At 40.5% G+C, this 27,391-nt stretch overlaps 1 protein-coding gene across 2 annotated transcripts in view; it reads left to right on the plus strand.

Moving 5' to 3' along the window:
- KIF26B (kinesin family member 26B) overlaps window positions 1–27,391 on the plus strand; it is a 276,066-nt gene that overhangs the window by 62,926 nt on the left and 185,749 nt on the right. For both annotated transcript variants that reach the window (XM_064414702.1, XM_064414701.1), the window contains exon 3: window positions 23,470–24,003. In XM_064414702.1, the coding sequence (XP_064270772.1) occupies window positions 23,470–24,003 (534 nt within the window). The remainder of the gene's footprint in view (window positions 1–23,469; window positions 24,004–27,391) is intronic.

Here is a 27,391-nt window from a genome sequence, read left to right on the forward strand (position 1 = left end):
AGTTTATGGGAAGAAACCTCAGAAACTGGCTTTTAGTTTTTAAAAAAACCCAAAACCAACAACACCATTTTACAGCTCATCTTTTTGTTTCAGAGACATTTTTAATACCCATTTTTTTCTGGCACTTGACAGACAATCGGTAGCTGCCAGATGCTAATGAAATTGTAAGGGATGGAGATGCTGAAATGGCATCCCTTTGGTACAACTAGTGTATTCCAGGGGCAGCCATAAATGCAATCTATCAGAAGCAGGGAGCCATTTCACTCTAGCACAGATGGTTAAATGCAGCTGGAAGAGAGGAGGGGAGAGGATAAACCCCACCTGAGGGCTGACAGGGGACTTGTGAGCATTGCAGCCTTGCAGCTGAGATATAGGATAGGGCAACTTCAGAGATGTGACCTGTCACGAATAATGCACCTGGGTGGGATTTACAGCTTTGTATTTGTCTGCCCAGGTATATGATGTTCAACGTTCTCTGACAAGGTGCCTGGCTGAAAGTTCTTTTATTATTTAATTTTAGCCTTTTGTTTTTAAGTGTGTAGGGCAGTGTATCAAGTACTCAAGTAGCAGAGCTACCCTATGGCCAAATTCAACGAAATTGGTAAGATCTTGAGGGTCCATTTATTGTCTGCTGAACTGCATCCTCTGGAGTGTGGTGTTGATTCATTTTGTTTTGTTTCCCCTGTTGGGTGGCTGAACTCTGTTGGGGAAGAGCCGAGGGCTGCAGGTATTATGGTGCTCAGTACTAGAAGCTCTGCAAGTAAGAATGGGGGCTGTGAGAACTTGGGTGCTGAGCTGGCAGTAAAACTGTCCCTTAGGAGTGTTGCAGGTTGCTTCTTCCTGACTTGTAGTACATCTTCTTTTCTCAGCACCAGTTAGGTTGCCCTGGTGCTATATTTAAAGAAATGGGAGAGATAACATGTTTAACTTCCTGACTTTTCTGATTGTGCTCTCTGTTCATAAGGACCTGAAGATGAGTGGAATTTTGATTGCTAGTGTTATTATGGATCACCCTTCTGCTCCTTAATACTATTGTTCCTGCTCTAGTGTGGCAAACATGATAGGCTTAGGTTGTAACATGTCTAAAAGTGTGATGCTCATGTCCCTGTAGCTAAATATGCCATTGCACATATACCTTTTCAGTTTTAATTCCTTTCCATCAGATATTTAATGGTGACTCAATGTTCAATAGCATATATGGGTGTTCATCCCCCCACCCCCAGGCCAGTATACAGGATTCCCATGTTTTTTCCCATTTGAGTATTACCTAGACAGGCTGTTTCTAAAATCAGTTTCTGTACTTTGTCCAGGATGTAGGCAGCTAGGCAGCACTGGGTTGTAGGCGGTTTATAAAGATGCCTATGAATTTTTTTTCCCTCTTTCTAAATGCATTCCGCTGTAAAACTGAATTATTGTGAAGCTGCACGTAATCTGAGAAAATACACCTGAACTGTAGAAACGGAATGTGTAAGAGATGTAGGCCAAACTTCAGCCGTACAGCCTGTGCCCAGGAGGCTGATGGCACCCTGGCCTGGATGAGCAATGGTGCAGCCAGCAGGACCAGGGCAGGGATTGTCCCCCTGTACTGGTGAGGCCACACCTCGAGAGCTGTGCCCACTTCTGGGCCCCTCACTGCAAGAAGGACATTGAGGGGCTGGAGCCTGGCCAGACAAGGGGCTGGTGAAGGGTCTGGAGCACAGCTCCTGTGAAGAGCAGCAGAGGGTGTTTAGCCTGGAGAAAAGGAGCTTCATGAGAGATCTTGTCAGTCTTTATGACTGCTTGAAAAGAGATTGTAATGAGGTTGCAGTGGTCTCTCTTTCCTAGTAAAAATTGATAGGACAAGAAGGAATGGCCTCAATCTGTGCCAGTGGAGGTCTAGGCAGCATGTTAGGAAAAGCTTATTCACAGTATTGGTTGACAAGTACTGGAAAAAGGGTCCCCGGCAAAGTAGTTGAATCAGTGGACTTGGCAGTGCTGGATTCATGGTTGGACTCCATGGTCTTAAAGGTTTTTTCCAACCTAAATGATTCTATGATTCCAAACTTTCTGTTAATCTGTATCAGCACTGTAGCTGTCAGAAACATGTTTGAGAGGGCAAGCAGGTCATTAATGAATTTCAGATCAGAAATTCACTAGTCTTTCTTCTTTTTGTAGGTAGGTGCCAACCTACAACCTACCTACCTAAGTCCCTATTCTATGAATGATGCTAAAGCCAAAGCAGTTTCATTTTACTGGAGAACCTTGATAAATTGTTAATCTGCTGCTCCTGAGAATAGGAGTGAAAGAGATCCACTCAGGAAGATATATTGCTTTCAAGGATAAGCCCAAAGAAAATCAATCTACAGCCAGCCGATAAGGCTACTTCCCTGTTGGGTGGAACTCTGTTTATTGCAGAAGTTAGTTAGGCAGTTAGCCACGCTGGTCTGGAATTGCTGTAAATTTTCAATTTTACAGTATTTTTTTTTTGTTTTTATATACATTAGTGTTGTTTGCGTTACTGTTTTGTGATTATCGTGAGGGTTTTTGTTCTATGGGAAGGTGTGTGTGGATTGTTTGCATTTTTTTTCTACTTTTATGCTCTTATAAAACATCTATATTGCTTGGTATTGTGCTTTCACATCCCAAGGAGCCATCATCATTTCATAAAGCAGATTTGTGTGAGACTATTGTTCATTTCAGAATTCAGAAATGTATATCTAGTTTTAACATATTTACAGTTTTTGCTGTATTTCTTTCATAAATTTTGGCTTTAGTGTGAATTAAGAAAGGACAAAGAACAAACATTCAATTCCCTCATTGTTCAGTATTAACAGAATAATCTTGAAAGCATCCTCCTACCCTAGCTGAAAAAAAATGATGCCTTCTACAGGATTTAGAATATATGGATTTGTTTCCTCACTGCAGAGGCTCTCAGTTTAACCTGGTTGTGTTCTCTGGGTGCTCCTTGGGTATAAACACACCTGCCACAGCAGCGACAGATTCATCCTCTCATGAGAGTGATGGTGCTCTTTTCCTGTACCTGTCATTGCTTAGACCAGAGGGGCAGGAATGTCTGACTGTGCTTTATTTACCAGTATTTTACCAAAGGGGAGTCCAAGGTTGATATTCAATCTCTGGGCTAATGGAGAAGAAAAATTACAAATGTGGTTCTCTGCTGTCATCTCATGGGTGCTGTTACACTTCTGTTATTCATGTTGGTTATTCCAAACACTTTTAAATGTATGGTTTTTGGAATAGCCTTCTGGTCATTTAGGAACTGCATGAGGCCAGCCCTAAATCACCCCATTACCCTTTGCTCTTTTGAGTAGTAGGTGGAATTATTTTTTAGTGCCTAAGCTGATTTAAAGGAGGAGAGCTAGCAGCAGATTTCTTTTGTACTTAAGGTGAGAGTAAATTCCCTGTTTGTGATTTGTATTTGACAGTACTGTATGATTCTTCAGAACATAAATATGTGCTTTATGTGGTGACCTTAAGAGCTCCTTTATCTTGATGATGTTTTTCAAAGTGAAGAAATGATCGGGCAATTTTAAGGTAAGAGTCTAAACTGAAACAAAATGACATGGTCTGTGGAGTTTGTCTGGTCGGAGGCTGATTCATCAGGTTTAATCCATGCTTCTTTTCAAGCTGCCTGTGGAAGTGAGAAGTGTAGTTTTTCTTTTATGCTGTGTTATTTTGTGACATTTTCTCAGAATCTGTGAGTACTTTTCTTCTCCTTGTATTACCTGTGAACTTCCCTCTGCATGGGTACTATCTGGAGTGTTCACATGGAATGTTCCTACTTCTGGGAGAATGCAAGCAAAGCTGGTCAAAGCAAAGTCTTTGCCCTTGTGTTTAGGGAATTTCAGGATGTTTGTACTAGGAATCCATGTAAATAAATCACAAGCAACAATTTTCCTTTTTCAGTGGAGAAAATTACTTGGAATGTATTTCAGTATTTTAGCCTTGCTAAACTACATGCAGTATAATGCTTAGTCAAACCACTTGATGTGTTTAGGGTGTTTTTATAGTCGGAGAAGGAAGGCACAGTCCTCAAAAGTTGACTTTACCAACTCAGACTCTCTTAAAGGTGACTTGTTTTCCTCCTCTAATTGTAGTGCGTACTTAGGCTCAAGTGATGTCAGAGTATCCCATCTTTGTATGTGGGTTTATGATGCTGCCCAAATGCTCTTCAGATATGAACTGGATTGAAATCTTTTGCATTGTATTCTCTTTTCATGCCTGATGTTACCTTTGGATATATTGCCGTGTCAGTGAGGAACTGTTAATACTCTTGGTTTTGTCTTTTTGAGGTATATGTAATTGTCAGCTTTTCAGAATAGGTTGAAGTTGTGGTACAGAACTATGAGAGTCACAAAAAAATTTAGCTGCATTTGTAACTGTGTTGCAAAGTCTGCCAAGTGTGTGGACTCCTGTAATTTAAATATCTGCTTCTCAAATTCCACATGGATTTTTAAGACAAAGAGTGTGCTTGCACCAGCAAAAAAATGGTTCCAGGTATTTGTCTTTTAGTAGCACTAATAAAATCTTATCTCTGAAGTAGTTGCACTTGTCATTGAGAGATCCCTAAATGAGGGATCCTGACCTTATCACAGATTCCAGGTCAGAGAGGCTAATGTTTTCTATGCTGAACTTTTTATTTGATAAATGAGCCTCTCCTTGGTCAGTAAAGTTTCACTTTGCTGACTGTTTTGATTTTCTTTTCCATTTGTTTCAACTGCCTGCATAAATTCCATTTGCACTGGCTTGCTGTATCCTTCTCATCATGGTGAGTTTTTGGTCCTGGGCTAACAGCCTGCTTTGTAAGATGTGCTAAATCTTAAGTTGGATGGAGAAAAGTGGATATCTCATCAGCTCACTAAGGCAGTCTTGGTAGGGGAAAAAAAATGAATATACTCCTTTCACTCACACTAGTGCTAGTTGATCTGCCATCTGGGGCAGATCTGGCTTTCAGGTGGGGTGTAACTGCTTCTAGTTTTGTGTTTGGTATCATCTCCCTCTGTTCCCTGATGGCTGGGCTTTGGTCACTTGGCAAACACAGTGGTGATCTGTATGGTAACAGACAGGAGAGGGATTTGCAGTGTACCCTTGCTTGTCTGTGGGTTTGTGAGACAACTTTAGGGAGATCAAAGCAGAGAAAAAAAATTACTTTTTCTTAATTATGAGTACTAATCCAGTAGAGGAGGTAGCAGAATTTGAGTAGTATCTGTTATCTAGTTTGTACTGTATGGAACATAGCTTGGGGGGCATACATCTGTATCTTTAGTTTTTGTGTATACCTTGAAGATTTAAATTAGACTTAAAAGCTGAAATGTGCAATACACAGAGCCTTCAGTCTGATGCATTTCTGCTACTGCTCAAGCCTAGCTCCTTGGCAATGCAACCTGCTCTCCCCTCTGTGCAATGACTTCCAGTGAAACAGTGCCAAACTTGGAGTGCTCAGTGAGTGGGCTTAGCATAACTGAACTATTAATTAAAATTTTGGAGTAGAAACTGAATATCCAAGGCTAGTCAGAGTGAAACTACAAAAGTGTGTATTTCTGATTTAAATATATCCCTTGCGCACCTAGCTTGAGGGTGAATCTCAGTAGAATTCCTTGCAAATCACCCTGTTGCCTGTTTCACATACAAAGTAATTTCTTTGATTTGGTTTTCTCTAGCTGCATATATTGTGATTTGTGTGGTCGATGACTGTTGGTCTAAGCACCTGGTATGTCAGAAGAAGTGTTCATACTCTATTTTATTTGCTTCTCCATCTGGAGAGAAGATGAAAACTAACAGTTTAATTTTAGAGCTGAAAGATGATTGCATGCTGTAGTGGTGAGTGGAGTAGAATTTAGGCAGAGCAAAATGTCCAAATATCCACTTTCATAATGTCTGCTCACTAGTGTTTGTGTTTCACTTCAGTCAACGCCCTCCATCTATTAATGTTTCTCCACCATACCTAAAAAATAAATTATCTGTTAAATCTTCTTTACATGCACAGCTAAGCTGGCAGGATGTTGGTTAGTAAAAATTAAAATCTTGAGCAGTAGCTCTTTCAAAGTTAGACCTTTTCAAATTATGCCTCAGTTGAGAGGTTGATATTCATTAGCTGTTTTGAAGAAGGGGATGCTGAAGAAAAAACCCAACTAACTTGATGGTATTAATTTGCTCAGCTATTTGGTCAAAGGTTGCTTATGGCAGGAAAACATCGTCAAAGACAATGTTCCAGAAACTTGCTTTTCTGTTTGCTCCTTTTGAAAGGGGAAAATAAAATGCTTCAAGAATCAAAAATTTTCTTTATTTAAGCTTCTCTAATTTTAAATGAGAACACTATTTTCTCAGTTTTTCAGAGACAGTGAAAAAGGGAGTTAATTCTTGGCATGCAGTGATCTTTTAGCATTTCCTTCATGGTAACTGCTGTGTGCTGTGTTGGCTGATAGTTGTTTGAAGTGCCATATACAAAGAAATCCTGTGCTTTATGGAAGGACTTATATTTAATTAAAAAAAGGCTGGAAAGAAAGTAAAGTTGTTGCATGTCTCTGCAGTATTTATAGAAGAGTGAGGAGTAAAGGAAAACTTTGGGACTGTGTATGGAGGGAAAATGGAAAGATGCAGTCCTGAAATTCAGTACTAATGGAATTAGTGTGAGCAAGACCAGGCCCTGAGTGTTTTAAAGGATATGCAGTCTTTAAAGAGCTAAAGACCTGCTCTTGTTTTCTGACTGCAGTAAAAGTTGTTTATCATTAGAGGCAAAAAAAATGGACTCCTTCTTGCTCTTGCAAGATTTAGTTTCTTTTGGTTAGTATTTTACATTAAAAAATCTAATGTGTTTCAAGTTAGGGTAATTTGAGGTTTTGGATAGGAGCTCTCTAATAAACATAATCAAGAAAAGATGTTCCATGGAGTAAGTTGCATAGTATCTAGGTTTGTAACTGTGTTTTGCTTCCCTATCTGCCCCACCCAACCAATACCAGAAGAGTATACATTTTTTGGTTTTTTTTAGCTTTATGGGGTTTCTATTTTATTTTTTTCTAGTCACATATCACAGTGATATCTTGACTTCTGAAAAGTTTCCGGCAGCTGGAAACCCTGGGGAGATCAAAGGAGCAGGAGAGTGTTGGGGGGATGGCAGGGAGGGGAGAGGCGGCTGGTTCAGCACCCACAGCTCTTCATGTGCATGGTGCCTCTGTGCTCTCTGAGAGCAGAATTGAGAGGGTGGTATTGCAAACACCTGAAAACTGAATTTTGTACTGGCATCAAAGCTCAGTGGTCCAAGTCAGGGAGTTCCTCAGCTGTGAGCAGGGTGCTGTGGGTCTGCAGCATGGCTATCCAGACACCATGTATGTTGGCCAAGCCTTTGTACAGCTCTGTGGTAGCTGTGACAACACATTTCCCTCACATGGGATTTTTCTGCAGATAGGACTGCTGTGATACCATTGAAAATTATCATCTGGGCTGTTTCTTGTACTGTTTACTTCTGTTTTTAGACTTCTTTTAAGATTAAATGAACTTTGTAGAAGGCAAAGGGACAACATTTCTGTAAGTTACTGCACACTCATAAAGCCATTATGGCTCAAATGTGTCCCTCCCTGTGGAAGTCCCTTTACAGCCTTGTTTGGCTACATGAAGAAGCTCTGGGTTGCAGACTACTGACTTCACCCTAAAAAATTCTTTCTGTTTCAGACATTGCTCATAGTGACTTAGGTAACCTGTTTCATGGATTTATCTCATGAGTGATGTACTAAAGCTGCAAATGAGATGTGACATAGGAATCACTTTCCTGAGATGAGACCTAAGGACATTTTAATGTGTTGCATCAAGAATAGGCTTAAGGCAGCATCCCAAATCTGTCAGCAGGACCACAGTTGCTTTCCACCCTGGCAGAGCATGTCCCAGGGCTGCAGGGCACTGTTCCGCACATTTGCTCCTGCTTTGCAGTGTGCCACAATGTATTTGACAGTATCATTTGATCGTATGAGTTATGAGCCCAGTTTGTTTATGTACAGTGGGTGATTTCTGCTCTGTCACTGTAAAGGAAGCCTGAGGATTCCCTCATCTGAGGAAGTAAGGGAGAAGGACTTTCAGTAGTGGTTGCTGCGATATGTAATGGGTGTGTACAAAGATGTACAAAGAATCTCTGGCAATCGTGTCCCAGATGGCAGCTTGAAAGTCTGTTCTGCCAGGTACCGTAGCCCATGCAGATCTGGATTGCTCCAAAAGAAAATGAGGAAAAATGTCAGGAGCTTCCATCTGAACGTCAGGAAAGATTTTCACCATGCAGGTGACTAAGTACTGACTCAAGTCAGTGCCCAAAGAGGTTGTGGAGTCCATTGGAGATGTTCAAAAGCTGTTTGGACCAGACCAGGTCCTAGGCAGTCTGTTTTAGGTGGTCCTACTTGAGCAGGGAGGTTGTATAGAGATAATTTTCAGGGGTCCCTTCCAAACTCAGCTGCTCTGTGATTCTGTTTCTTTGCTTCTCTTACTGAAGAGTCTACAAGCACTCTTGGATCAGCCAGAACTGGGGACCTGGGCAAGTACAGTATATGAAGTGCATGGTTTTGCAATTTCTGTTTGGGACTGATTTTGCAAGAAGGGGTCAGAATTATTTATTTATTGTGTTGCAAATTTCATCTTGAAGTTAAAAATGCTTCTAAATGCCATTCAGAGAAATAACGTGGGCTGTCTTCAAACCTTTGCGATTTCTTTTTGTATTGCCCTCTGAGAGCTGACTTTATGTGCTATTAAATAGTAAAGGCACTTTTCTGTGTAGATTTTTAAAAAATACTGACATGGGCATGACATAGCCGTAACAAAGTTCAGGACAGAGACATGTCAGTGCTTATTTGTGTGGAAGAGGGCTGCAAACACCTTATGTGTCTGATATGTCTGGCATTGCTGCCAAGTATAAGTGTGAAACCAATTTCATACAGAGCCTGGCTGGGAACAGGGGCAGAAGGTTGGGTGGGGAATGAGAGGTTCACATCTGTTGTGGAAGATGGTGTAGAATGTTCTCGCTGTACAGGTATAATTCTCCCTAGGAATAAAATGAACTTAATAAGTGGTGTATTCAATGTTTATTTTTAAAAAAAAAACCATAAAAACTCTGAATGTATACATACACGTGTCAGATTTCATTAGTTATATTTGCACTGGATACCAACTGATGTCTCTGTAATCCTTCCCTTTTCCATGTCCCTTAAGTTTTACATAATAAATTCAGAAAATGCTACAGAAGTGGATGCCAGAAAAGGTCTCTGGTGAAATTTTGTGAGCATGCCAGAAAATATTCTATGGATGGCAACTTGGGAGAGTAAGTTAAATTACAATACTAAATGCAGGGTTTAGTTGAGAACATGAAAAGCATTTGAAATTAGGGGAGGGAGAGGGAGTTGAACTTCCTAGTAACTCCAGACTGCCAGTCCCTTTGGTGATCAGTGGAGTCCTCAATGGGGACTCTGTAAACATTAATAAAACAGAAAGATCCCAGTGTTCTAGTATCACATCTGGAAAACCCTAGAAGACCTTATATGTAGCTTGTGTAGTGTTGATGATAAAATAAGTTCAGACAGACACTGTGAGCTGGAGCCACAGTTCTGGTTATTAATATCAAACTGTACAAATGGCTGCAAAGATAGCTAAAATGTTTGTAATAAAAATGTAAAATAATTTGATTGCGCAGCACAACTATATATCTATCTGCAGAATTGAAATATGGGTCATAAAAAAAAAATCTACTCCACTTTATAATGTACCAGGTGGAGCCACTGAATGCTTTCAATGTGGTCTATTGGCATGTAGGAGCCAGGTCCTTGCATGCAGCTTCAAGCTTGCTTTGTTCTTCCTATGGGACACAGCTCGTGTTCTTGCTAGCTTGAGTACTGCAGTATTCTGGGGTTCTTCTGCCTGTGTTACTTGCTCATAAGAAAAAGTAAACACAAATTAATTACTAAATTACTGTAGGGCAGTCTCAAACCTTTGCTCAGGTCCTGAGTAGAAGAGCTGACAATGGACAATCTGTTTCATTTTTGTAGTATATGACTTACTCGGTGGCTGCTTCTCTTTTTCTCTTTTTCCATCTGCTGCAGTTAGCTGGACTTTGGGGACACAAGAGATGGCTGGTCTTGCACATCTTTTGCAAGAAGAGTAGACTGTGTCCTTTGTTGCCATGCATGAAGGTGGGCAATGCAGTTTCTGAGGAGATAGAGGTTTTTAAACCCAGAAGGCTCCTCTGCTGAGTGGTGTGGCCGGAAGGGCGCAGCTCTGTGGAGAGAACAGTCCAGCTGCCTTGGCAGTCTGGCAGGATCTAATGATCCTGGAGGTTAGAACTGCAATAAACAACAAGAAATCTTGGCAGCTTTTCTTTGCAAGGCTGTTTGCTTCCCTGCCTGGTGTCCCTGCTCAAGAGTCCCTGTTTCTCCTCGTGGTTTATCTGAGGGCTGTAGGCACCAAGGTCTGGGATGCAGACACTGCTGTGGGAGCTGCCTGCAAAATGGCTTTGGGAATCTGGCCTAAAACCACAGTGGCACCTTTAATCACTGCTGACCTGCTCAGGCTCCTTCAGCCCTCTGACTCTCAATCTTATCTCCATCTCAGTGCAGCTCTTCTGCTCCACCACTAGAAATAGAAATAGTGAGATTTGATGCTAATTCAAATTATGCTCCTTAGCTAATTCATTATGCTCCTTAGCTTGTGCCTCATATCCTTCCCATCTATGATGGGAACTGTCTGGGTCTGCCAGGATCAGGAGGAGTAAAGTTTTATATAAGAGGTAAATAGACACTAGTAGTAAAATGAGAACCAAGCTCTGTAAATGAAACTAAGGAAAATAAGGTAAGGCAGTGGTAGGAGAGTTTTCTCATAATTGTTTTCTTTCTGTAGCTTTCAGCTATTCAGACAAAAATAAATTTAAGCCAGTAAAATAACAACTCCTTTTTTCCCCCCTTCCTTTCACTGTTTTCCTTGAAGCATCTTTCTCAGATTATGTTAACTCTATTGCCTTTGTTTGTTTGTTTAGTTCTTTTTAAAAAAATCTAAATCCAGACGTCGATTTGTCAATAAATAACAAAAATAAGGTTTGTGTTTTCAGGTTGCATGAATTATGCATGTATGTAGATTTTAAAATGTGTTTACTTAATCAGCAGTTGCTGAAATTCGTAGAAAGTACTTTAAGAGGCCATTGGGTTACTCTGCTGATTGTAAATTATTTTTATTTAAGAAGGTTTGTCTAGATTTTCTTTAATTTGGTTTGATTTCTGAATCTAAGACCTGAATTAGTAGTGGGGAAACCTGGAGCTTGATTTAGAGAGTTACTCTGCAGATTAATTGTGGGAGGCGCCCTTGGGGTAGAGGGAAGGGCAGTGTCATAGTGGCAGTGATTGTTTCTAGAACTATTAGCTTGCTTTATTCAGATATAATTCCCATTTCCCTATTGATAATACACTGGGTGCACAAGAAGTCCTGTATTAGTCTGAAGTCATGATCAGTGTCTTTTAATCTTTACAAAAGTTGGAAATCCATACTGCCCCTCACTGGTTAGAGAGCTTTTCATCTGAAACTGTAACTTGAGGTACATTGTATTTTTGTTTAAGGCTGGCTAATGTTACCAGCCTCTACTGGAACTATTTTCTCCTCCTTTTTTTTTTTTTTTTTTTTTTTTTTTTTTTTTTTTTTTTTTGTGTGTGTGGCTCGCTTGGGGACTATTTGGGAAAAGATTTGTAATCTTAGCCTTCATCAGACCACACAAGTCAAGAGGCTGATCCCCTCTTGGGCTTGTCAGCAGCCAGCTTAATCAGGACAGAACACGAGCTGTGGTGGGAATGGGTTGGACATGTTTTTAGCCCGCACTTGTAGATTGGTGTCGTGGGGGGCCAGCAACACTGAGCTGTTTGGCAGGGAGGGCTCATTATGTGCCTGTCCCCTGTGGTCCCTCAGCAAGGGCTTGAAGCTTCTGTTCACCGTGAATGGATGTGGGGAGGGGAGTGCTTGGCCTCCTTCAGCTGTGAATGCTTTCATTGAGATCTTGGTGAGAACTCTTTCCAGCTGAGCCCTGCTGCATCCCTCACCATTTGAATTGCTTGGGACTTTGTGAGGGTGCAGAGGATGGGATACAGGCTGTGGCAGCCTGGGGTTTCACAGTGTGAGTAACTTCGAACAAACCCAGTAGTTCTGCACTGAAACAATGCCGACTTTTTGAGTTTGTGTTATTCTTTTTTAATAGGTGACAACAACAGGAGGTTATTAGTACTGTACTCCAAAGCTCTCCTAATCTGTCTGTAAAGATATATATTGAAATAGAGCATTTACCAGCTTGGAGAAGTTTTACAGTGGTAAATGTTAGACCACGTTGCTTGTTTCTGGCTGTGAGTGTTCAGAAGCAGCAGTGGTCTTAGGTAGTTGTCTGTCCCCCACAGGATCATATTGTACCCTATTCCTACTTCAGCTAGATTCAGAGTCATGAAGACTTCTTCTATACCCACATCCCCAGATGCCTGGCAGCCAAGATGGGCTCAGCAGCCTCTGGACCCAAGCTGGTACCTTCCCTCAGGGCAACCTTAAATCACACAGCTGCGTCAGCTTGAGTCAGTGCTGGTGTAGAAGGTGCCTTCTGGATCACTTGGCACAGAAGCAGCCAAATGCAGGTTCTGCAGAAGCCATGGTGAGTGGAGTTGGAGCTCTCTTCTTGTCATGTAAAGCCACACTCAGCAGCCCGACAGCTTCCATCCTGACCACAGCTTCTTGTCTTCTCCACACATCCTCCTGCACTCACCAGCCCCTCAAAGCCAGACTCTATCACCTACTCCTGGCACAAAATACCAAAACCCGTGCAATTCCTGCCTCAGCAGATGCAGGCAGAGTCTGCTGAATTGGAGCTGAAGCATATGCTGCAGTATACACACGCGTTTATAGTTTGGGTAGAAAGTCACACACTGACATAGTGTAATGAAATTTAGCAGGTATGTTTGCAGCAGACTTAAGAAAAACAAGCTGTGTGTCATAACACACTTTCTGCCATGTGTGTTGGCATGGCTGAACAGTGCAACTACCCCAAGGCTGGAGAAAAGAGCTTTGCCTGGAGAAAAGATGTCCTGTGCACAGCAGTTTGTCCTTGTGCTGTTGTAAGGGAGTCATGACAGAGTTACTCAGTTTGCTCTGAAAGTAGTTCAGAGTCCTGTTACTTTCATGAGTTTCTTCAGGATGTTGTTTTTTTCTCTTTCTTCCCCTTTGCATATTACAAATATTTATACTGTGCTAATAGAGGATAAGCTGATCTTGCAACTGGAATGGAAATCTGAAAACAATTTTGCTCATGAAATTATTCCCAGCTGAAAAGCTGAGGTGTGCTCCTGCCTCTTGCCCTGTGTCCTAGGTGGAATAAATGTTCTTTCATGGCTGCTCCAATGCTTTTAGATTTGGCTGCATGGAAGTTATGGGAACGTGACACCCTCAAAGGCAGATTTTAACTTTTCTGGTGCATTTTTTGTTTTCATATGTCTGTAATATTTTATGCAAGCATAAAAATGGTATCAATATATCTAAACTGTTGTATATGAGAAATCTGTCAAATATGATGAGATCAAAAGTGATAAAAGAAGTGTACATGCATATACAAATTTCACTTCTGAAGAGAAGTTTTTGATGTTACACCTCATTTTAGGTGTTCCAGGGATCACAGACAGTAGTTATAAGTGATTTCATGTGCACAAAAGAAATTAAGCAAAACCATAATCAAACAATTTGATAACTAGATCACTAACAAGCTCTTAATATAACTGTGCTAATGAAACAGCTATAAATATAAAATTATATCTGGTTACTGTCTAGTATTACATCAAAGCTGAGGAGCTTTCACAAGCAAACATAACTCACACTGAGATAGTGTAAAACTGTTAGAATTAAATTTCACTGGGTTGCACACTGGGATTTTTCTTTTCTGAGTTCACAGCATTAATAAAAACAAACCCAAGCACTAATAAAGAATAACAAATAATATTATGCACAGCCAAAGAGGTAAGTATGGTGTCAGTTAACCTGAGCTGGGATTTGTGTGCAGGGTGAGGTGGGGTATCATGGCAGAGGGGCAGGAGAAGGGTTGGAAGGTACCTTCAGAGTTTGGGAGTTGTGCACCTGATGAGCCTGAGGCTGGACTCCAAAAGGCTGTGCAAACCAGGAAGGGAGCATGGCCATTGTTTTGCTGGCAGGAAAGGAACAGGATGGTGGTGCTTTTCCCTCTCTGAGGTAAAAAGGGGATTTCCAACAGGCTGAGTCACTGAAGGGTAGTTTGATCTTGGACACCATGAGAGTTTCCAAAGTCCTGATGCAGAAGGAAGCAGGACAGCCCTTCTGTGGGTGAAGGGCTTGGGGCGAGAAAGAGGTGATAATGATACCAGGCCAAATGTTGTTGAAGGGGAAAGATTTACCAGATGGCAGTGAGACTGTGAGAACCTGTATGGCTAGACAGCAGGGGACTGTGGCTGCCTGTGGTGCAAGTGCCTGTCAATACCTGGTATGTGGCCACTATTTAAAGCAGCAGCCCACTGCAGGCCTGGTATGTGTCAGGGAGGATGTTTCAGACAGGTGGTGTCAAACCTCAGTGTTGCTTACAGGATGCTCTTATGCAACTTCTGTCCATCCAAAATACATAGCAAAATAGCTTAAAGTCTTTTGGGAAAGCAGGGTGACATAGAACTCATTGATAGGAAATTTCTGATCTTCCTTCTAGGTCAGCGATTTTTTACCCCATCAATTGCCCTGCAAATTGCTTGTGTCAGAAATTAGGAGAAAAAAATTCTTTCAAAGGTCATTGCCTCGATTTCTTCTCTTTCCCTCCTTCATCCCCTTCCAGTCTCACCGTCAGCTTCAAGTAGGTATTTTGTCTTTTTCTTCTGTAGTCTAAAGGATTGTACAGTCGTCTTAGGACAGTTCTGAGCATCTCAAGATCTTTTAACTAACCCTCCAGCTTTCTCAATGCCTACTTGCTTGATCCTGGGTGTGTTCCCTTGAAGGAAGTAACTTCTAAAGAAGGCGTGTAACAGCTCTGGGCATATAGAGTTGCATGTTTAGTTGAGAGAAAAAGCTGATGGAAGTCTCCAGTCAACAATACTAGTGTGAGATGTGACTGCCACTGAGTGGTAGGAGCAGGCTTGCGTGCAGCTTGGAATGGTTTGCATGTACAAGGATTTGAGAACCAGTGCGGAGAGGAGACTCATTCCTGTTTCCAAATCACATATTCCTAGCAATCTGAACTTGAAACAGAGAAGAGGCAAATACATTTGTTTTTCATGTGCTTCTGTCTGTGAATGTGCATGGGAGAGGCTTCATCATTACTGTGAAGTTGTCTTTGTGATCTCCTTTCCCAGTGGTCAGGAACAATATTTATTTTCTTGTTTCCTAGGTGGCATGCAGATAAGCTCCATCTGATTTGAATAAAGTGGGCAGAAATTTACTTCTACTTGCTAAGATTAAGATTTCATGGGTTGCTTGGCATTTTCATGTTCAAGGACATGAAAGATGATCACTTTAAAAGTGTGAATTTCAAATGCAACTCTTCAGGTTTTAGTCTGTGATTAGTTCTGTACTAAGACTTGGCAGTGCTCTAATTCTAATCATTCCATATCCTTGACACTCCCAACTCCTCTCCAGTCAAGCGGAGATGGGCAGAAATCTGATAGCAGCTGAAAAGAAACTGGAAAAGTGAACTTGAATGAATGTTTCTTGAGGAGAGCATATTCAAGATGAATGAAAGGCAGCTTTGCTGCACCTCATTGGAACCTCAGTGTGAAGTGGACGAAGTGGTGATATTCTTTCCAAAAGTCAGGTGAATTAAAACAGAAGAACACAATAATCCAAAATGAAAAGGAAGTTTTGCAAAGGCAGAGTTCTTTACCCTTTGTGTAAGCCATCAACAACTGTATCAATCTATTGACTTTTTCCCTTTTTTTGGTTATTTCTTCCCTTCGAGAACAGTGGTCTTGCATGCAATTTAAAGATAATAATGCTCCTCAGGGAGGCAAGAAAAGCATACAAATGAGCTGCATAAATGGTTTAAAAAAGCAGGATAGAAAAGTTAGCTGAGGAGGAGCAAAAGTTTTTGGTTCTCTGAGCCTGTCAATTGTAGATGTGCTGAAGCTGAACAGGTTGGTTTACAAAATTTTACATATTGAATAGTTCTTTTGAGATTACTAAATCATTAAATAAACCCCACAATAATATTTCTAATGCTTGTTTGCTAAAAATGAAATGTTCTTTTGTTTTAAAAGCAGTTACAAGTGGTTTTAGCTTGCCACAAAACCTCTTTTAAATCAGGGGAAGAGTAAGCATATAGGGGTCACAAATACTGTCCTGACCTTCTCATTTAGTTACCCCACTTCAGGTATGACAGATTTTCAAGAAGTCACTTGTTACTGTGTCAATAGTGGCTCAGTGCTGGCATTTGTTAAAGAACTCTAATGCTTTCCTCTCAGGAAAAGCAAGCTAAACTTTGAAAATTTGGGTGTTTGTCAGAACAAGAATTGCTACTGTAGCCTGGTTACTCAAAGCAGTTTAAGTGATCTATTGATTAGATGTTCATCAAGGCTTCTATTAATGGGGAGGTTTGAAAGGGTCAAAGAAAAACTAATGTTATTCCAATGTTTTAGCTTGGCTGGCCCATGTAATCCTGGGTCAGTCATGCTTTATGCTTATCCCAGATGCGCTTGAAAGGGTGGGCAAAAGGATATCAACCGCACAGAAAGTGTCTTTGTGAATGGCATCAGAGGGATTTTTTGGCAAAAAGGTATAATATCTGCCACTATGGTGAGGAGTGAGAGTAACATTTGGTTAATAAGGCTGACAGTTTGTAAGCTCATGAAAGCATCTAGTCCTGACAATAGCTGGGTCACATTTGTGGCTGGACATCAGTTATGTGAAGAGGCAGCAATAGCCACTGTCTTCTGAGAGGTGACTGGAAACCTGAGCAAAAATGCTTCTGAAATACATCTAGGCTCCATGCATGACACTAAATTGCTTATAGCAATGATGCATAAAATACCAGGGGATCAAGGTGAACAATCAGTTGAACACAAGCTCATAGTGTGCTCTGGTGGCTAAGAAAGCAAATGCAATCTTTCCATATCCAGTCAGGAAAGTAGAATGCAAAGAACGGAGAATAGAGATGCTGCTTTTTCTAGCATAGGGGTTGAGGTTTCTGCAATTCTGAGTTTGTTTTCTATTCTTTGTTCTGTCAAAAGGGTGCTGACAAATACTGCCCTTTCAGCAACAGCTGAGTTTTTCTGCCACATAATTGGAGAAGAATCTTCCCTCCAGGAGACCCTGTTATGGTGTGGCCAGAGACTGAACAGAGCTGTAGACAACTGCATAGCAGAGCTCTTTGGTCAAGACTTGGATTTGCACCACTGAATGTGTATTTAGATTTTCCTGCTGCTGTTTCATCTCTTTTTCCAAACTCAATTAAAAATCTGGCTGCTGCCTAGCTATCGAATGCTAACACAAACACCTGTGTGCCAGATGTGTACAGCTGTAAGTCCGTCAGTGCTGATCCATCAGCAGAGCCATGAGCCAGCCCACGGAGCAATTAGAAAACGCATTTTGTTTTTTTTTTTTCTCCTTCTTTTTCTGTCCCATTTTTAATCCTCCTATTTTCCCAGGGTTTTCTGTCTTCTGCTTCCTGCTGCTGTGAGTTTGTAAGGTGAGCCCTGCTCAGACTTTCTGTCTCTTTCAGATAAGAAAACAGCCTAAACCAAAGGAACACATTTTTCTGGCTGCAGAGTGGCTGGTTAATACTGACAAGTGTTAAATTATAGAAGTCCAAATGTCAGTTGTATGTTCCAACTCCAGAAAAACACCTTGAAATACAAATGCTGTGAGGGTTGCACCAGACAGGATTAAGACTTCATTTTTGAGCTCCCCCTCTTTCTGGAAAGAACTGGTCTCCCAGATGTGTTTTGGAGATACTGACTGTAGGACAGGGTGTACTCTTATTGCTTTTTGAAATGAAAGGCTCAAGTCAGCAGCAGAATGTTCAAGTTTGACAGACAAGAATGGCAGTAGTTGAAGAGGTGAGGCATAATAATACTGCTGAAGTTTTTACTGCAGTTGGTAAGAGAGTGCTTTTACAAGGGCTTTCTGGAAACAGGCTAATGTAAAAAGGCTTTTTTTTATTGTGCTATGCTTCCCTTATGACTACTCTCTCTACTGTCCTCAACATGGAGTAACAGTGGGGAATGTTGCTGCTAGGCAAAGGAGAGAGTTTCAGAAGGAAGAGAGTGAAATATGTTCTTTTCTAGTAGAGGAGATAGTTTCATTTGCTCAGCTGGGATTGATAATGGATGGCTTATTTGAAGGTGCCATGTTTGGTGTGAGGGGTGACTTCTGTGGCAGGGAGGGTAAGGAGTATGATCTTGCCCAGAGAAGGTGTCAGTTGTTGTGTACAGAGCAAAGAACAAGGGAGGTCACCTTACTGCTCCCTTGGTCTTGCCCATGTACAAGCACACACAGCCTCTACTTACCAGAAGACCACTTGTGCTAGCGGAAATCCTGCCAACTGAAGAAATTCAGATGATTCAATCTTTACTGAATGAAGTGAACTGATTTTTATCCAAGGGCTCCCAGCTCAGTTTGATGGTGCAGTGCTGCTAATTTAGAGTCATAGTTTATATGCTGTCACGCTTATTTGAAGAAAACCTTCCAGTGACTACAGTATATTTGGACTTTTGCTTTAACAGAAGTGGTGCCATTGTAACCATGAGGAGCTGTTTTTTTTTTCAACTGTTTGGGCTCTGGAATGCTGCAAACAGAAAATCTCTAAAATGTAGCCTAGAAGACGATAGGATATGTTTAAGTTAGGATGCAGAGTCACTTGGAAAATAGTCTAAGTGCCTCTGAAAAGTAAATTACAACTATCATTTCTTTATTGAGCTGGAAAGTACACCCTCAAGAGAGAAAGGAGAATGGAGGAGATTTTTTTATTTTTTCCTTTTATCTTTCCCCCCCTCCTCATTTTTTTTTTCTAAATAGAACCTGGTGACTAACAGGATTGTGTTTAGAACAGAGATGTTTGCACAGTCATGGAATAACATGGGGTTTTTTATCAGGGTAAAGCTTCTCTCCTACTGACGTTTCTTAATTAGTTCTTCTACACCCTGCCTGTGGAGTGGGAGAATATGGAAAACGCACTCCTTCCTGGGAAGAACTTTGATCATTGCTTTCCTCTACCTCTCCCCTTACCTTGTGTGATGGATTACACACCAGCAGTCATTTCTGCATGAACCCTCTCAGAAACAAAGGAACTCCATGAGTCTTCTGTGAGCATCTTCAAGCGGAAGCTGGCCTCTGTGATTTAGTTAGTATTGACTGCTTTGTCTTTCTGTGAAGAGCAATGAGTAATATTGGTGTTGAAGAACACAATTTGTACAAGAAGGTCTTGAGATCCATTGTGTATTTGATTTTTCTCTGAGGTAAAGACGTAAGGCTATCATGTCTAACTTGCATAGGCTGTCATTGACCAAATAAAACACAGTTATGTATGAAATCTTAGTGAGTATGACCCATATTAGTATCTGCCTGCTGTATGCTTGCAGGAGAGTAGGATGTGTATGAGGTATTTGTATATGAATCTATGATCAACTAGGTTCCTTGTAAAATGTAAAAGTGCAGATTGTTCATTTTATTTCTTGTCTGTCTCTGTGTCCTCAAGCTGAGCTCATCCTGCTTTCGTTATGTCTCCCTTGTGAGCTTTGTGTAAATGTTTGTGTGAAACAGAGGGTGCTTCATGCTGGAAGTGGTTGTTTGCTTTCTCTCTTGAGGAGGATGGGTTCTAAGCTGGATGGCAGGAAGGAAAGGATTTATTCTCTTTGTCATCTGCTTTCCTAGTGATGGAGTTAGAACACTGTGAACACTATACAGCAAGATGCAGATTTATGAAGGGGTATGAAAGAGGTGGAGAATGCTTTTGCATTACCTTGTCTTACAGTAATTATGCAGTTCCTTTTCCCCCATGATGTCAGGACTGCATTTACCCTCACAGAGTTGCTTGTGTACTTTAGTGTTTCTTAACGAGCGCCCATTCTTTGAATATATTTTCACTGGGTAAAACAAGAATTCCTCAGCTTACCTATGATAGGTCTCTAACACACAGAATTTGCTTCCATCATCCTCTTTTTTTTTTACTTCAGGAACAAAGATGAGAGATTAATTACTATCTGGGTGTTTACTTGACCTTGAGGACTCAAAGGTAACGTGAAAGACGTCTTGCAGAATAGCTCAGTGTGCACTCTGTTTAGTTTGCTGCTTGCCTCGTGCATTTATGCAATGGTCTGTGTTGTGGTTGATCTCCTGAAGCTTTCAGACCTCTTACATGGCTTCATTTGTTTATTATAGGAATAGAAGTTTACAGTAATGCTGTTTATACTAAAGTTGGGTGAACCATTGCATCCAGAAGAGAAACCATCACGATGAACCTTTGCCCTGAACTCAAAGCAAACTCTCTTGTGATTTTTAAAGCTCTGTTTCAGTTTTCAGTGTCACTATGCTTTGTTCTGTCAGGACTGGAAATGACTGCCAAAATATAAATGGTATTTTCAGTGTCAACCTCAGATTTCATGAGCAAATCTGCTCCTGTGCCAGGGAGTGTGGAGTTTCTTAGACCTCACAGGTTTTGCTAGAGACCTGAATAACCTTTTTCAGCTTCTGCTGCTCTGTGCAGCTGGCTCAAAGCATTTATCCAGCGAGGCTTGCCCATCACCTTTGTATGGGATGAGATATTGGTTATTAAACTAATAAGCATTCCTGGGGGAATGTGTGCAGATGATAGTTTGCAGATGAAATACTGAAACAGCAAGTGTAGTGTATGTGCTCTTTGAGCAAGGCTATAGGGATTGTTCGGCTTTGGCCTCTTCCCTGCTAGATATGTTGTAAGGCTGTCAGCCACTTCTGTGAAATTATAGTAGAGCTGCCTAGTGCAGAATAAGGAAGTAAACTCTCTAGTCTCTATCAGTTTTGTTTTGAGAACAAACTGTGACTAATGTCCTTCTGGAAGCTGAGTTTATCCAAATTTATTTGCTGTCCCATAGACTTTTCTGTTTCATATCCCAGGTTTGGATCCAGTATTGAGCTATCCATCTAGTAGATTATGATAGATTAGTAGGGCCAGTCTTGGGAGTAATCAGTTCAGGTTGTGCCTGTTTCTTGTTTCTGCTCCTGAGGAGGAGCAGTCTGCCTTCTTCTCTCCCTCCCTCTTTCTCTGTGTTTATTGTTGTATCACAGAACGATCCGATGTTTGTTTTAACACTGAGATGAAGCTGAATTCACTGCTGTCCAGCACTCTTTAAAGTTGGTGTGCTACTTGAATATTTATATCATGCTGACATTTGCTTACGTTAAAGAAGGCTTTATTTCCTTGGAATATTTATCATAATATTCAGAAATTTCCATGTTCCAACTGCTGCTGGATCTGAATGTTGTATATAATTACCTGGGTCCAAGCCCAGTTGCTTTGGGGAAGTTAACTTTCAAAGAACAGCAACCACCTCTGTGGCACTTGCTAGCTGAAGAAGCAGCTGGCAAGGATTTTTGCTGCACTGATGTGGAGCAGCCTGAAAAGAAGACTCATACCTCACTTCAGCTATATAGGCAGCTTTGTCTAGCTCGTTATGGGGAAAATAGAGAATAATTTCCTGGCACACCTGGCATCATGGAGTGGATGCCTATATCTGATGTGATCTGTTGACCTAGTTATGGTCTGGGATGGAAAATGTGATTTGACATACTTTGCATCCTGTTTTTTCCCCCTGATTTCCACTGGTCCCTCTCCCAGAGGTTAATGGGGAAGGGTTGGTGCAGAATCCAGTTCCTGCCTTCCTGACACACTTTGATGCTCTGACCCCCTTTGTGTTTGGAATAGAAATGACCAGCTTGAGGCTTGATCAGACCTCAGCCTCCTGTTGTTTCCCATCAGCTTATATGACTCTCCTGGGCTTCTGTGGCTGGAACTGCACTTTTGCTGCTGTGCATAAGAAGGCACTGTGATTTATGAATCAATTAATCACTGCATGCTGAGGAGCTGTTCACGGTAGTTAAACAGTGAAAATAAAATGCTTGAGTCTGTAATAAAGACAGATCATAATGAATATGACCCTCTACCAATGAGTTCTCTCCCTACCTATATTATACCCCCTATCCACTTTCCCAGCACAGCCAAACTATCAAGACATGAAATTTGTCTATCTCAATGCATGGGGTTCATCAAATTACTTAATTACTTGATAAGAGTGCTGTTTATTTGTGGGTTTTTTTTCCCTCACACAGACATGCACTCTGATTTTGCTGCTAAAGCTGTTAAAACCACAAAGATGAAGAGAAAAAGATTCTGATACTCTCGATTTTAAAACTTTTTGACTACTCATAAAAAAAAATAATCCACCAGTAAGTCTCTAAAAATTAGGGAGGGGCAGGACAGACATCTGTAAAACCATGGAAATGTGGTGTGAAAATTCCAATAAATATTTCTATCAAATAACTGCCACTTTTTACTTTGTGCAATGCACACATCATTGCTGTTTCTAAAGCTGTGTGATACTGTAAGAACCAGACCAGTTTGGTGACAAGCCTGCTTGTTTGGCTTCACAATTTGCACTTCAGTGATGGCAGTCAGAGCAGGGTGCACGTTGCCTGTGGGCAGCACCACTGATGTTCAAATATCTACCCATGAGGTAAGGATATGACACAAGAGGCTTTAAACCTGATTATGTGGTTTTGCATCAGAACTATGCTTTCAGACAGATCATTAACTTTATACATGTATTATTTAAAGAAGATTTTTACTTTTTTGTTATCAGCAGATACCCATAATAGTGCTAGAACCTTTAACAAAAAGGTGGTTTGTTTTCATTTGTTTTTTTCTTTTTTTTTTTTTTTTTGCTGGAAAGTGTAGTCTTGGTAAATGACTTGATCAGCTATCCATCTGTTTTGAATTCTGAAAAGGATTTTTGAGAGAGTGGTAGTACTTTTTTTTTTCTGTCTTTGAAGTGTTAAATTTTTGTTGCAGAGTATTCCCTCGGTTTTCTGAATACCAAAAGCTGAGGTTGATGAGTAGATGGATTTGTGAACCTTGCAACAAGTCCGCTGGCTATAGTGGAGTTGCTCTTAATCTCACCTATGTAACTAAGAGCAGATTTCATTCAAGCCAGAAATTAGGTGCAGTGGTGTGAAGCAGGTTAATTCCTTTTCTCTGCCATGCATTGAAGCTTGCAGTGGATTTATAATATTTGCCACTTATCAGTAAAAAAAATTTTTCCTTTCCAACACAATCTAGTTTCTCAGTTTTGTTCAGCTCTGCTGCTGGCATATGTTGACTATATCTAATTGCCTTTGTTTGCATTCTAAGCTTATCTCATAAATTTGCTTTTGAAATGCAGTTATAATGTTTCACTGTGGAGACTGTGGTTAAACATTTCTCTCCTGTCCCCCCCTTACCCTTCTCTGTTTGATTTTTAGGACCCAGGTTTCTCCTCGGTGATCCATGAGAAGCTCCAAGTTCCCAATACCATTCGTAAGGCATGGAATGAGAAGGACAACAGATGTGACGTTTGTGCCACACACCTGAACCAGCTGAAGCAAGAGGCCATTCAGATGGTGCTGACCTTGGAGCAAGCTGCCAACTCAGAACATTATGATGCCTCACCAGGCTCTCCCCCACCTCTCTCCAACGTCCCCACGTTGGTGAGTCCCCGGCACATGGGCAGCCTGCAGCCCAGGGACTGGGCCTACGTGCCTGCTCCTTATGCTCCATCTAATTATACAGGCTTTGTTGCCAACAAACACAGCGGAAAACCCAACAGTCTAGGAATTGGAAATGGGGTGGAGAAAAAAAATGGCTCTCCTGGACACCAAGCCAAGGTCAGCTTTCAAATGGCCACCAGCCCCAGCAATGGCAATGTTCTCAACTCTGTGGCTATCCAGGCCCACCAGTACCTTGATGGCACCTGGTCTTTGTCAAGAACGAATGGAGTCACTCTCTACCCCTACCAAGTAAGTATTCTCAAGTAACAGAACATACTTGTTTCCTTCCCACTGAATCTGGCAGGGATATACTAACACTGTTTTCTCCTGTGGGGCAGAAGTTGAGTTGCCTGTGTAAATGAGCACTAGAACAAGGAGTGCTGTCTCCCTGATAAGGGATTGAGTTGGGGGAGACACAGATCAAAAGCAGTATTAATGAGAATACCTTCTATGAATTCAGCTGTTACTGATAGCAGAACTGAGCTGTTGTTTTTAATGGCAGAGACCTAATCGTAGAGTATTTTCAATTATTTGCTCACACAGTCCTCACTCACTTTCACTCAAAATACTCAGAGCAGCAGCCACGCTTGGTTACTGCCAAGAGGAAAGTGACACTATTGCACCAGTGTTTTCTGAGCTGGTATTCAGGAAGGATCCAGATGATCTTTTATTCTATCCTCTGTGTGTGTGATTATTTGGGAACACAGCAGGCACTACCTCCTTTGACACGTTTTAAGTTGCCTATGTTCTTGATGCCAGTGGGTTCAATGGGTCCAGTAATCTCCAGATCCTAGCAGTTCTGGGAGATTTTCATGTACTTTTCAGCATGTTCTTTTCCTCCTCTTTGGTCTGCTGTTTTCTAGTACACCACACCTGTAAGTACCTGTAGAACCCATCCACGTCAGAGGACACAGAAGAAGCTTTTTTGTGTGACAGGAGGTGGGCTTTCTGACATACTTAACTGCAGCTGGTGGGATTTTCAGAGTACCCAAGCACTTGCAGATTGTGACATACACCTGTTCTTCAAATGTTCTCACAAATGTCCCAGTTAGCTTCCTTAGGCACGTAAATAACTTTGGAGGTTGGTCTTTCTACTAAATTATGAACATATTGCGAGATAGATACCTAAATTAATATTTAACTTTTATTAGTATGACTAACTGATATTATAGCCAGAAAAAAACCGATGTTATTCATAAGCCTTAAGATATTGTCATGCAACAAAGCAAACTGGGTAAAACCAGAAATGAAGTACAGTTATTTTATCTGGAAAATATGTGACTTTATGCTTTTGTGGATTTATGCTCTACTGAACCTGAATCATTTTTGGGTAGGTCAGTATGTGATCATAGTTTTGATCTAAGAAAAAAAATGTAATCTATGCTTCAGCTAAGAAAAAAAAAAAACCTAAACAAAGAATGCACCCTAACAAATCTGAATAATTGTTATTTGTATGAGGAAAATTAGTTCCATTTTTACTGTATTCACAATCTTTTAGGTTCATGTTCTGTGAAAATGTGGGTTTTGTTTACTTTTTATAATGTTTGAATTTCCTTGATGATTAATTTTTTCTTAAAAAATATTCACCAATACAAATCTAATATTCAGAATTATCTAGGCTGATTCTGTAGTTTGTGTCTAGTTAAATTCAGGGCTCTCCCCTCCCCTTGATTTTCAATAACCTTGAAATAGAAAAGATTGCCTGCTCTCAAGACACCTCTCAGCCAAAAAAAAAACTGGCAAAGCCAACACAAAACCAACCAAAAGCCCCTACTAACAGCAAAATAAATAAAAAATGATGAACAAAAAAAATCCCAAATGAGCCTAGGAATGCTGCTCTGTGTTAGAATATGTTGATTGTAAGTTTCATTTTTTCCTTTAAGATTCTACTCTCAAATGTTAAAATTCTCACTGTACTCAAGTTGCCATGCATAATTCTCCAGCTGAGAAAAAATAATGATAGCTTTTTTCCTTAAGCACACTAAAAGGATTTTATTGTTTGTTTACATAGTATCTGTATTAGAGTGGGAATTAGTCGAGTAAGAAGAAAAACTTTGAAAACTAATTTGTTTGTAATTTCAAATGTTGGTAAGATGCAAGCTTTTCTTTTTTTCTGCTTTTGTGTGCAGAAACCAATCTTACTTCACGTTTTCAAAACATATTAGATCTCTGTCCCACATAAAAACATTTTTGTTATGCATTTACAGTTGCAAAACTGCTGGGGAAGAGCATGAGGAAGATGAATCTGTTGTCTGATCTTAATTGGATCCCTTCTTGACTTGGAGGTGAATTTAAAGAAAAAAAGTGGTGCTAGCCTACTTATTTGTGAATGTCTATATATTAATTAAGTTTTCTTGCCTTCCCCTAAGAATAGTGATTAGAGAAACCTTCATTGTGTGTAAGCTAAGAGGAGTAGAAAATACTTTATTGGGATAAAAAGCCTTGCACTTCTCACAGAGAAGAGCAGTACCCTTCCACATCATAATCTTGTTAAATAGATGTCCAGGGAGAAGTCAGTCTCATGGCTGTAGACTTAATGGCACCTGTGGTAGACATCTCCCATTGTAAATCAGCTTTTGTTAGACAGTCCAGATAACTTGAAAGAAATGGTTGAGTACCTTGAAAACTGATTGTGATGTCTTCCTTAAAGTATCATGAAAAAAAGAGAAAACATTAATTTGAAAGTGACGTTCTGTGGCTCAGAATTGGCTCACTGCAATTTTAAGCACCAAAAAGATTCCTGCATTTGTACCTTGCAGGAAGTTTCTCCTTTATTAGCGTCTTCCCTACCAGACTGCCTAAAATTAGAACCTTTTTATGGGCAGTCAATTACTATTTTTTTTTTCAGTTCCAGTAGAAAAACAATAAAAATAAATGAATATAAAAGGGAGTGTTGTGATATTGTAAAGTTCAACTGCTGTAGTTTAGGACAAGTGTTAAATGCCACTATTCAATTAATTTTGTAGAAAGAGAACTTTCCAATGAGAAGTAAGTAAAACAAATCAGAATTTATACATTACCAGCTTTATTATTGCATATATAATATATTAATATTGTTTAAAATCTAAAAAAAAAAAAAAAAGGAACTGTACCAGATTTAACTGGCAATGCATGTCAGATCTAAAAAGTTTTCTAGTAATTTCATGGATGCATTATTGGAACTAGTGAATGGAGTCTCCTAAGAACATCAGAGGAATAGCTGCTAACAATTTTTTAGGCAAAACTGATCCTACCTGGGGATGGGGAGATGGTGCAGATGACCCCATCAGTCCCCAGTGTGCCTGTTTTATATGATTCCATATTTAGGCACTCCTTGAAACAGAAACAAAAATCTGGTTCTAAAGATCTGTGATGTCCCCTAGGCCTGACTCAAAGGGGGCTGAATCAAATTTTGTTGGTAGGTCCTTTTGCAAAACAGGGAATCAGAGGCAGAGAAATGGAATTGTTTGGTCTTAAAGAGTGTGGCCTATTACAACACTTTTATGGAAACAGGAATGCTGAAATGCTCAGGGTAAAACTGGCTTTTCTGTAATACATGTAGAAAAATACCAGCCAAAATTGGCTAGAATTTGATTCAGTCTGAAAATAGTTCGCTTTCTGTGCTGGTCATAGGTAGCATTTGTATGCCTCATGGATC

The sequence above is a fragment of the Passer domesticus genome, chromosome 3, assembly GCF_036417665.1.
Source record: "Passer domesticus isolate bPasDom1 chromosome 3, bPasDom1.hap1, whole genome shotgun sequence".
Classification (NCBI taxonomy): Eukaryota; Metazoa; Chordata; class Aves; order Passeriformes; family Passeridae; genus Passer; species Passer domesticus.